General features: G+C 36.2%; 1 protein-coding gene across 1 annotated transcript; it reads left to right on the top strand.

Annotated features, from left to right (window-relative positions):
* Nucleotides 1-1,003: 1,003 nt before the first annotated feature.
* PG994_004353 (uncharacterized protein) lies at nucleotides 1,004-1,996 on the top strand (the record flags this gene model as incomplete). The annotated part of the gene is made up of 1 exon (XM_066855762.1): nucleotides 1,004-1,996. The coding sequence occupies one exon, from the start codon at nucleotides 1,004-1,006 to the stop codon at nucleotides 1,994-1,996; it is 993 nt and encodes a 330-aa protein (XP_066717929.1).
* Between the last annotated feature and the right edge of the window lie 11,118 nt (nucleotides 1,997-13,114).

Raw genomic sequence — 13,114 nt, 5'->3', positions numbered from 1 at the left:
TCACTAGCTACAGCGCCTTAGCCTTGGGGCTAGCAAGTCGGTGCCTTCACTCCACCTCAAATGTCACGGAGAGCCGCCTGGGTTCAGCTGCCCCCAGTCAGTCCTCACATTGCCCCGATTTGCCCACACGTCTCAGAGCGCATACCGTCCTCCAATGACTCTACCCAGAAGTATGCCGCCTCCAAAGAGGCAATCAGCCGAGTCAGTCCGATTAGGCCCGTCGCTTCCCTTTCCCCAAGGAGCCGACTGAGGCTACCTGGCAGTGAGGTGGAAGGACCCAAAAGGGCAAATGCTTGGGAACCATGCGAGACCTACCGACACACCCTCCCCTAGCGGTTCATCTGATTCCCAGATCCCGCTTCTCATCTAATGACCAATTGTTTCCTGACCCAGTTGGCCAAGTATCTTTTTCATTATGCTTACTCTCGTTCAATACCGGGTACCTTTGGTCTATATGATGGGCCCTCATCCCATCGCTCCATCTGATCCTTCACATAAGACTACCACGCCTGCATAACTCTGTTGGCTTTACGTGAGCGTCATCACACTTGCCGCACGGCACATACGGCCATTCTTCTGTTATAAATCCTCCGCATGCACCGTTGTCGCATGCTTCTTTGTTGACAGGTTACGCAACCCCGGTCACTTGAGGGATTCTAATGACCACCTGCTTTATTCTCATGTTAGACTGGCCTGCGCCCTGTGTACTACAGTACCTCCGTCAATAACACAACCTTTCTTCCGAGTACTCGGTCACGTCGGTCATCTCGAGTCAGAACAGGCCCGACTTAAGACCCTGTTACGTGGTTCGATACGGTCCATCCGAGAAGTCGTGTCCTGCCGGAGATTGTGGGTGTACTTGTTCGTCAAGCAGGTCGTACCGACTGTTAGCCTGGTCCACTTCATGACCCCATTTCAAGCCACCTTCGGTCCCTCCCATTTCGACCATATACGGCACAGGTAAAGGCAGGCAAGGATCTTGAAACTGTCTTAAACAGCCAGAATGCCCGCTGTCAGTCGACCTTTACAACAGGTCAAGACTAACGTCGTCGCCCAGGCTATTGAGTCCTCAAGCCCACCGCGTCTTGCTATAAACCTGGCGTTCTTGGTCGTGTGTTTGTCGCTCATGGTGGTGTATTATTTCAAGTTTTCATCGTGGAACAGATCACTGTTGGCACGACACTTGCTTCCAACGCTACATCCGGACGACTTGAAGAAACGCTTTTGGGAGCAATCACGTGGCATCGGCATCACTAAGCCCACCATGCCGACCAACCAGTCTTCGAACGCCGACCGGCTGAAGGGGGGCAAGAAGGCCAGGCCGCGGCATGCGGATAACATCCCTTATTGGCCCCAGCGGGAGGGCGATGAGGTTCGCGATGGTAGTCCGGGTGGTGCCCCAGCAGAAAAGAATATCCCGCTAAAGTTCACCTCAAGGCCACCACCTCCACCTCCTATGACACCTCTTGCGATAGAGACTGGGCCTTACTACTTTCAGGAGAGACGTCACAGCGGGTCAGTCTCGATCTCAGGCGAAACTGCGACCCCGTTCTATCAGCACCAGAACCCCGACTACTCTGCTGGCTCCTCCACATCCTCGACCGCCCTGCCTGGATTCGAGGGATCTCCTACTTCATCTCGGCGAAGATCGTATACCAAAACACTCTCGTTGGGATCCCCACAGGGTGTCTCGGCTGCAGAACTCGATGCTACCATATCATCATTCACACCTCATTCCTTCCCATCATCGAATCCCATGTTGCCTCCCCCGCCGCATGGTTCCTTCTCCCAGGACGAAATCGAGGTACATGGTGAGGTCATATCGGTGACGGATGATGCCGGGATGGGCTGGAGACGCCACACTCGAGTCTGCGGAGGTGGTGTTTGCCTAGCATGCCTGGCCTCTGGGGGAGAAGAAGGGGGGTTCTACGCCCTAATGTGCCCCTTGAGGATCGAAGGTATTAACGGCAACAACCATTTCTCAGATGCTACATGAAGAGCACCGTAGGGGAACATTGCATGTTTCTTCCATTAAAAAGTACACGAGGAGTTCCCTGGCGTTGCATAGTGGATGTGAGTCATGAAATGGCGGTTTCTGAGGTTGGGTTCCGGTGTCGAGTTCACAAAACATGCGCGGTGCATCTCTGGGTTAAAAGACTATATGATCTAGACACTTAGGCAGATACCATTTCTTGCATTATTATTTTCATTGCTGTTAGTCCTTTACCCTGCATGAGTCACGCTAGCTACAATATCTATTTTGTTTTACATACCTATATAGACTTTGGATTCTAATTTTTAGTTCTTGGTCGTATACATCGCATGTTAGCTGAAGATTTCTTTTACTTGGCGTCATCATGATTGTGCATAGGATAATTTAGTCCTGGAGTTCATTCACAGAATCTAATACAAAAGTGGTAATCTATTAATTGCCCAATGGCTATACTGCAGAACCTCGCGGAATGCTATACTATAGCAGCGGACTCCGGTTCCTCCGTGTACCAGCCCTTTTCGGGGCTGCTGGATACTAGTTGTTTCGCTTCTTACATGCTCTACTGCCAAATGAGGCACAGGAAAATTTGTGACAAATGTGTCACTGGAATCACCACTCACTTTTCCCAGAACTTACACGATATGGTTGCCTGGAATAGGCAACATTCAGACAATTGGTGCACCCGGTCATTATGACTCCATCTGTTAACCTTCGGCATTCTCGGTTCCAAATCACATGGTGCAATCATTCTGAATACCTAGGGAAACGAAATCCCGGAACGACGCGTTGCTCTCTTACGTTACCGACAGTCTGGAACGATAAGTGGGTATTTTCAGCCCTACTCAGTCCATCCCTGTCATATCGAGACGACCAAACTCTTGTATTACATTAGCCACCTTCATTGCAATATTGCAGCACGACTTGTCTCCCGTAGCGTCCCAGTGCGCTCACGGGTGAATTGTGTTAAGTTACAATACATTACAGGGTTTATATTTAGAGCACCACCGGAAAGAAATCTTAAAGGGATTCGTATAGAGTATGATGAGCTCCTTTAGCCACACTTTTCTTTTTCTTTTCTCTCATACATAATATACGGCGTGGCGGCTAAAAAACCCCTACACGGGAAGCAATCCTACGTGCTTCAGCTCACGTCACTCCATCGTGCTTTCTCGATTTGTCAGCGGGAGGAATGGCTTCAAAGGGTCTTTTCCGTGTTCTTTCATCTATCAGTGGGGAGGAAGCATCCCTCTGTGTTCTAGCCGATGACTACATCGTGGCTGTGTTGATCGTTTTTCCATCCCTTTTGAGTATGAAAATTTCCCAATTTCCGATTCACTGCTTTCTTTTTCCATTTCATCCTTCTTCCTATCACCCCTTTTGGAAGAGATGCCCAGATCGTGACTAATGCTAGCTGCAGTGGAAAATGACTCCCTGGGCGGCCCTTGACCCAATTGGTTTCACAAAGGCGCATGAATGACGGCTGACGTGTGGGATGGTAATACTACACCCCGCACCACTTCGGCGTGGGGTGTTTCGAAGCCAAGCTTTTACTGGGCAGACCTTATCGTCCTTTTAGTCGAACCAATGAGTAATTACCATGACGACAAGTGTGGAGGGTAGCATCCGGGGTGCTTTATGGGGTCCGGTGGCCATTTGTCTCTGTTTTGTTACATAGTTGTGTAGCCCGACATGCAAGGACTCGGCGCCAACTCCAGATTGACGGAGTAACACCCCGGAACGATGAGGGACCCGTTTTCTTTTTTTAGGGCATCCAATCCCCTGGCCCTTTAGGAACGACTACCCAAGTTCGGGCATGCCGACTTGACGTTTTGCAACCGGAGGGATCATACCCCCGGAATGCGGATTCTCGAGGAAGTGATCCTCCGCAATAAGGTTATGTACCACAATCACACTAAGACTATTATTATTATAGCTGCCAGGGGCCGTCATTGTTTCAACTGATGATAATAATAGCTACATTTCGGGTTGTGACAGCCATCGTTTCAGGGAGGAAGTGGTTGCCCAAAATGGATAAAGCACTTGCACAGATGGCATGTACCTGCTGCTGGGCCGGAAGGAATAGGGCAGGGAGCTGGGCTGGGCTGACAATGATCAGCGCCATCACTGCTTGCTTACCCAGTGCCAAATGTGCATATCTGTCAGCAAACATCAGCCAGCCATAAGTAAGCCCTCTGACCGGACCTTTTGGCCCTCCGTATAAGTAGGCTACAGCTTAGTAATGGAAAAAGGCGTTACTCGAGTGCCTGGGTAACCATATTACCGCCCGTCATCACCGTTCTTTTCAACTTCAGGGATTCTATCCATGTAGGGCTGAAAGTATCCATGGCGGCGGGCAACCTTCAAATTTCTATCGGGTGGCCCTTCCACAAATTTTCAAACCACGTTGTCAGATCTGCGAAATGATCACCCATAGACGGCTGGCGGCTGGATCCTTACCGTCGTTTAACTACCTGTCATCATGCCTGTCTGCTCTTCTCGGCGACTTTTGTAACTGGAAGGACGTTACCAGGGTTACAAATGGTGCGCTACTACCCCCCTTAATTGACATATAAGAGACCCCATATTTGGACATATTTTGGTGGCTTCAGTAAGTATTCATGTAAAGAACACCCCCTTCCACTTCTCACCTCGGTGAGCTACACGGCTTTATGTAATGTCCTTCCTAAAGCCGGAAACACACGTTACATATGCAACTCACATAATCATCTGAAACGTGATGAGAAGGGATTTGGCGATCAGGTCCCAGTAGTCTGGTTCTGCCAAGAAAACGCAGAAGATGTGCCATCAGCTTACTCCATACGCTTCTTCATGACCATCCTTCCCCCCCTCCTTCAATTCTTCCTCTTCAGTCGGACTATATTAGAAGAACATCAAAAACCTTTTAATATCTCATGTCAACTCGCAAGTGGAAATGGCAAGGAATGGGGAATGGAACCCAGAAAGAAGGAAAAGCAGGTTCACTTACTGTCACCTGAGCCTTCACCGAGAATAACAAGAGAGAGGAGAGCCTGGTGAATCAGAGCTAATTACAAGAAGATGTGAGAATGCTGCAGTAGCGTCCTTTTTGACATGAGGGCTGTCAACCCCAGAAAGGACTATCCAGCTGCTTATACGGTGTCCTAAAGGGGTATAGAAGAGAATCACGTCACAGCTCGCGCCACGTGTAGCGAATCAGTCGGTACCGCCAAGAGCCTTTTTCCCCCGAGGAGCCCTGAGTAAGAAGCTAAATGAGGCTTTCCGGTGGTGTGGATGAAATGTGCGTGCACATACGCTGCCTCGTAATTACGGGTTAGGACACTAACGACTTTCGTAGTAGAGGGGGGCTTGGCGTCAGCAGCTTGCTTGCTATCGCGTATGTAAAGGACGGACTGAATAACACGGAAAGAATACTCTGCTAGCAGACTGGCTTCCCCTAACCCCTTTTGGGTATTTCTGGTAAGGGTGATGAGGAGCTACAGTGGTACCGGCTAATCTATAATAGAAAGGTTGTTCTTCGGAGCTCGATCCGTTGCTGTTTAATGTTGACACATTAGACACTTATGAGATAGGCGCGTTTTGATCGACCGAGCCAGGGACGAGAATCTGGCGAGTGTGGAATAAATCAGGGGAATGGTAATTGCCTTGAGCCAAATGCATTCACCTCTTACTCGCTATTACACCTCGTCAATCTGGACGCTAGTGATTATATAACCCCTCGCCGCTTTTGCTCAGGCTTCGCTCAGGCCGGCTCAGGTTCGGCTTGGATAGCCTTGGCATTGCTCACTCCTGCTCAGGTCTCTCCGGTTTATCCATTACGATAAGGGAGCTGCTGAAAGTGAAATTCTACAGTGTACCGGGAGCCATAAACCACTTGGACAGGTATGGATGGGAATAAAGCACTGCCTTCAAACTTGGGCGGAAAATAGAGTCAGGGGTAATCCTGCACGAAGTAGAAGCTCAGAATGTGGCTCTATAGAGCCAAAGATGGATGCTTATGAAAACCTTCTTCTAACGAACTTGCTTAGTTTTCTTTTTTAGAATGTTTTTAACTTAGTTATTAGATAATCTTTTCATATATAAGACTTCTTGTTCTTATTCTCTCATAACTCTTATTAAAGTTTAAAAAGTTCGTTTAATGTAAATAAATATAACTTTTTTAAATCGTCGTAATTAGTTTAATATTAAAGCCGCTCTCGACTTTATTATTTAAAATAAATTATTAAAGCGATTTATTATTAATAAACACGTTATTTGTAAAAAGTTTTAATAAAAAAGCGAAGAGGCTTATAAACGAGAAATAAAACTTTAAAAAAGTATATTAATAATTACTAAGGAGAGTATAAGCTTTTAATTTAAATAAATATAAGTTACGATTTTTTAAATGTAATCCTTACGATATACGAACGACGAAGCACTTTACTAAAGTTATTAAAATAACTATAGTAATTAAAATAACTATAGTAAAAAGGCTAAATAAAAATAGAAAAGCTATTACTTAAAGTATTAGAAATAAAATGTAACGATTTTATAATATATAAGAACGCGATTATAAAGTTAATATTTTAAGGAAGTTAAGCTTTCGATAGCGCTGATAAATTAAGTTTAATACGCTTAACGTACCCCGCGGTTTAACTAACCATACGGTCTAATTATCTATTTTCTCGTAATTCTTACTAACTAGGTTTATTTTATCTCTTTTTTACTATTTTATTATAGTTAGTAATTAAAAAGAAAGCGATATATAATTAACGTTTTAAGCGTTTCGAAATAGTTTTAGATTAAGTTTTTAATCTATAGTATAAGTTTATAATATCTTTTATATAATTTTACGTCTTCGATATCGCGGCGGTATTTTACGACAGGATATATAATTATTAATAAAAGAGTTTATTATTTTCGAAAAAATATAATAATTCGGTATATAATCGAACTAAATTCGCGATCGTTTCTTTTTTTAATAAGTAATATTAAAGATATAGCGAACTAATTATTCTTTTAACGCGACGCGGGACGCGTCGGCGTTAATTAAGCCTCTAGTTTTATACGACGATAACTAGACCCCCGGACGCGTTTTAATTAAAAAATCGATTATTAAAGAGTCTTTTATAAAAATCCCAACGCGTATTATTCGTAAATGATTTTTATATAAAATATAATTAATAAATATAACATTTAAAAAGAGGATATTTATAATTTTAACGAGACCGGTTTTTTTATAAGTTAAATCCCGTTTGAAATAGTCGTTATAACCTTTAATCGATACGAGAAGCCTAGGGTAGTTTAATAAAAGAACTAGGAATAGGTTATAATTATTTAAGGCGTCGAATTATACGGTTACGCTATCCTTTCGTATATTATATTTATCGAGAAAACGTACTTTTTTTTTTTTATAAAAATAGCGTATTATTAAAAGATTAAGTAATTATAATTATTAAAAACGGCTAAATTATAAACTAAAAAAGTAAGAATTAAATTTAATATTTTAATAAATATATAAAGTTTTATATAAAAAATATTTATTATTTATTAGGTTTTAACGGTTATAAAAGTTATTATTTAATAATTTTTAAACTTTATTATAAAAAAAACTTAATTATTCTACTCTATATATTTTTTTATTCATCTTATAAGCTTTAACCTCTTAATATTAATTATTTTTATATATTAAAAAGGTTATATAAGAAAGAAATCGAAAGTTTTATACGGGCGTATATTACTTATATCTTAAAGGAGGACTTTTTATTAGCGTTTTTAAAAGAGTTTTAAACTACTTTTAACGTTTTAAATATTTAAAAAAGTTTTTAAAAGGTAAGATTTATATTATATAATCCGGAACATATTATTTTATAATTAAATATAAAGCTACGTACGCCGACGTTTTTAACGACCTCTTTTAACTTATTTATAACGTACCTCACAAGCGAGCTACGTATATAAACGAGCTGCGTATTTTTTATTATTAAGCTTTACAAGTTATAAATTAATTTAATTATAACATTTAAAATTAATTAAATATATTAATAATTATTAGTTTTAAAGGTTTTTATATTATTTTAATAAGTACGCGTATTATACCCGGGTTTTTCATAAATTTTATAACGCTACAAGCGTGTTTTAAACGTTTTCGTATAACTACTCCTTTAATACGATTCCTTTTATAATTATTTATTAACGTCCCTTTAAAACTAGAAGTCTTCTTTAACTTATATACGAAGTGATCCTCTATCTTATAGCCGTTTCTTTTTCGTACGGCGTCGCCGGCTAAGCATTTTATTTACTTTTCGAAATATTGCGTTCCTATTTTTTAAAAGAGTAACTCGGTATATAACTTGTATTATAACCTTTACGATTTAATTAAAACTAATTAAAATGAATATCGAAAAGTTATTTTAATATTATATAATACGGTTTCGAACGTATTCGGTTTAAAACTAAACCTTAATCGAGTTATTTAAGATTTTTAATTCTTAAGGAATAAATAGGCCGGAAAATGTCCTTAAAAATATTAAAGTGTGTAGCTTTATATTTAACTATAAAATAATATATTTTAGATTATACGAGACGAGGCCTATCCTTTAAAAGCCTCCTTATATATTCGAAACGGTAAAAATCGCTTAGAACGCTTTTAAAAACGCTAATAAAAAGTCTTTTTTAAAGATATAAATAATATACGACCGTATAAAACTTTTAGTTTCTTTCTCGTATACCTTTTTTAATATACGAAAACAGACGATATTAAAAAGTTAAAGCGTATATAATAAAAAAATATATATAAAATATAATATTTAAATTCTTTTCGTAATAAAGCTTAAAAATTATCGAGTAGTAGCTTTCGTAACCGTCTAGGATTAAGAGGCGATAACGACCCTTTATATAAAACTTAATATATTAATTAAAGTATCGAATTTAGCCCTCGCTTTTTTTATTCGTGGTTTAATTATTTTTAGTAATTACGATTATTTAATTCTTCGGTAATAGGCTATTTTTATATTAAGAAGAGAGGTACGTTCTCTCGGTAAAAATAATATACGGAGGGATAGCGTAACCGTTTAACTCGACTCTTTAAATAATTATTATATTAGCATAGTATTACAACCCGACCTAATCATACGGCTAAGATCCCTATTACCAACGGCACGGAACTACGATACCCCGACCAGGCTACGATACCATAGCTATAAACAAGACCGCTAGCTACGCTAATATAAACTTACCTATACTCCGCGACTAATTAACGCCTCGCATAAGTACTTTATAACTAACGATAAGCCGGATAGGCTCTTAAGCTAAAAAGGCGAAGGACGGAGGTCACGTAATAGATCTTAAAATCGTAACGAGATCTTAAAATCCGGCTCGAGGCAGATCTTACGAAAACCGCGAGATCTAAAGGGATAATAAAAGAAAAATTAAATATATAATAATAAACGTTCCCTATATATCTTATATAAATACTTTTTATTTGAATAATTAATTTAAGTATTAATTTAATTTATTAATAAAGTATATTATTTTAATAACTTTATTATAAATACTTTTAATTCTTACCCTTTTATATTACTTCTTATTCCTACGGCTATTATATATTATATCGATAAAAATAAACTTTTATTACACGTTTAAATACTTTCTCGTATTATTAAATATAAACCTTTCGGTACGTTTTATTAATTTTTTTTTTAAACTTTTAATAATGTTCGTTATATTTTAATTATTTTTATTTTTATAAGTTATTACTTAAACCCTTAAGTAATAATATTTATAAAAACTATATTTATATTTAAACTTAATAATACCCCTCGCTATAAAAAGGCTTTTATTATTATTATAAATACCCTTTAACGAAATCCCGCTATAGAAATAAATAGTGATAATAGCGATAACGGCTTTATTTAATAAACGTTAATTAAATAAATTAAAAAACTTAAATAAAAAAACGCTAACTATTAATATTATTACGTTAAATTTAAAAAAAAACGTAACACCTTCTTAATAAAAAAAAAACTTAAGATAGATACCCGATATCGATAAGTTACGCGAAGAAGTACGTCTCCTCCGTACCGCCGTTAATATTATTTAAATACTTATCGCTTTAAAAAAAGGAATAAAGATTAATTTACCTATATTATTTAACGAAATAAGCGAGAGTTTCTAAAGGTTTTTTATTTAAGTTAAGGCCTATTAACGGTTTTATAAAAGAATATTCGAAAACCTTACTTAATAAGTTATTTACGCCGCCTCGTTTTTTAAAAGTAAAATACTCGTTTAATTCGAACCTTACCTCGACGAACTCGTAAAAAACGATTAGTAAATCGAACTATGCCGCACAGAGGTATAACGTATTTTCGGAAGTTACGATAGCTTCGAAAACGCTTTTAAATCACTTTTTTAAAACCCCGACAAAAAACGATAAGTAAAAAGAGAGCTTAAGACTTTTAAGTAAAAAGGATTAGCCGCCTCTTATACCGCCGAGTTTTAACGTATTATAACTCGATTAAATTATATCGAAATTATAAAAATTATAATATATTACCGAGGATTAAAAAAAACGTTAAAAATAAACTTAGCCGGCTCGACACCCCCGATAATTTCTTTTCATATATAAAGTTTATAATTAAAATTAATACTCGTATATATAAACGACGCCGCGAAAAATAAAGTAAATAATAATAATAAATTAATCGAATTTAAATTAATATAAAATAATTACGTTACTATTATAATATATAGCTTATAAATATTACCGCGTATAATTATTATAATAAATTTATTAACCTCGACGTTATTAAATATAATAAAAACGATAAGAAATAGAACACTATTTATTATAATTATTAAAAAAAAGATATTACGCTAAGAAATACCGCGGACCGAAAAAAGTATTTTAACGTATCTTAAAAGGACGATAAATTAACGCTACTAAGAGTAAAGCCACCCTTATACTAGCTATTAAAAAAAGTAACGCTATTACCGAACACGGCAGCCTATCCTAGATAGCTTATTACGACGATAGGTATACCCTTTACCAAGCGGATAAAAAGGAACCGGATAGTTCCCTAAGGCCCCGAGGATAAAGAGGAGCCCTAACCGGAGCGTCGCCATAATAAATAGAGATTTCGCCTTAATTTACGACCTCATTACCGACAGCTCTAGTAATAGCGGTAAAACTACTAATTAATAAGAATAACCTGTTAACTACGAATAACTAGTCGGTATATTAATAAGGGAACTCGTGAACGAAATTACCGGATATAGGGATCTTAGAGACGACGGATAGCTAATTATCCTAAGCGTCCCCTACTTAAATTTAAAATACCTATATTAAATACTTATTACGATAGGATTCGGTTAAAAAGTCCGCGGTAATTACGTAATAAATAATAACCCTCGGATCTTTTTTATAAGCGAAATATATTTTACGCTCTTATAAATTTTATACGTATATAACGGTTATATAAAATACTTTATAAAAAAACTTAAAAATAAATAATTTCCTTAACGAATTAATAAACGAGTTATTATAAACTTATACCCCGATTATATAATTAAAAAAATTAAAACATCGATTTTTAATAAACAACGCGCGTATTTATTAATATAATAAAATTTAAAGTAGTTACGAAAATATTATTTTAAAAAAACGGGATTAAAAAGAGTACTTCGAGAATTAATACCTCGAATACGCTTAAAAAAAATCGCGAGCTTATAAACGTTTAAAAGAAAATACTCGATACTTTTAAGACGTATAGGTATACGTTTAACGGGAAAACCTCTTTATTATAATTAAAGACTTATAAAGCGCTTATAAACTTTAACGAACTTAATAAATTTCCGAACTACCCGAAAAACCCGAATTTTAAGCTTTAAGGATAATATTATACATAAGGAGGGGTATAAAAACACCCCCGCCGGCGTATCGAGAAGCTCCCTATAAAAAAAAGAGAAAATAATAGCGATGATAAAATGATTAGTCGTAAAATTTTATTATTTATTTAAAAAAAATATTAATTAAAAAATAAACGCCGCCGAATATAAAAGGATAATATTAAGCGGATTAAAAAAAGTCCTTATATTAAATAATAAATAATTAAGTTATCTATAAATATATTATTTTAATAATAAGCGTAAAAAGAGTTTATATTAAAGCATTACTTAATAACGAAACGTAAAAAAACTATATCTTACTACGAATCGTTAACCGCTTAAAATTAAAATAGTAAGAGAAAAACGCTTTATACCGATTTAAAATTATTAATAAAGGATTTATAGCTTATAATAATAAAGAAGTACGAAAAGAAGTCGCGAACTTTTTAATCGATATTAAAAAACGTTACGAACGAATTATATATAATATCACGGACGTCGCAAGATACGATATAATTTTAAAAATACCCTAATTACGGGTAAATAATTTTAAAATTAATTAAAAAACAGGCTAACTTTAATAAAATATATTAAAAAAGGTTTTACTAATAAGTAGCGGATTAAAAAATAACTTTTTAATAAACTTAAAGTATTTAAAATATATATTATTATTAAAAAACTTAAGCTGAATATTATAACGATTATATTAAAAGAGTATTAATAATTCGAAACCTTTTTTAATAGGAAATTAAAAATAAGCTTACCGCCTTATATATAATAAAATTACGAAATACCTTTTAAAAATAGGAAGAAACCTTTATTTATACGTATATATAAACTTAATTAAGAGTATAAATAAGCTCTAAAAAAGTATATTACGGAGAACCTCGAGAAAGGAATTATATGACTATTTATATTATTAATAAGCTTCTTTATCTTTTTTGTTCCGAAAAAAAACAAAGACGGGAAACTTAAATAGCGTATATGTATCGATTATTGAAAGCTTAACGAAATTATTATTAAAAACTGATACCTTTTATTTTTAATTAGTAATTTACGGGATAAGTTATTATATATTAAGATCTTTATAATATTTAACCTCTTTAATATATATAACCTAATCCGTATTAAAGAAGGAGAAGAATAAAAAACCGCGTTCCGAACAAAATATAAATATTTCGAATATTAAGCTATACTATTTAAATTAATTAATATATTAATTAGTTTTTAATTAATAATTAACTATATCTTATAGGAATA

Source organism: Apiospora phragmitis, assembly GCF_038363925.1.
Source record: "Apiospora phragmitis strain CBS 135458 chromosome Unknown utg000005l:1.0-4161743.0:1.0-4166827.0, whole genome shotgun sequence".
Lineage (NCBI taxonomy): Eukaryota > Fungi > Ascomycota > Sordariomycetes > Amphisphaeriales > Apiosporaceae > Apiospora > Apiospora phragmitis.
Note: the sequence above shows the minus strand (reverse complement) of the source record. Positions and strands in the feature narration are given on the sequence as shown.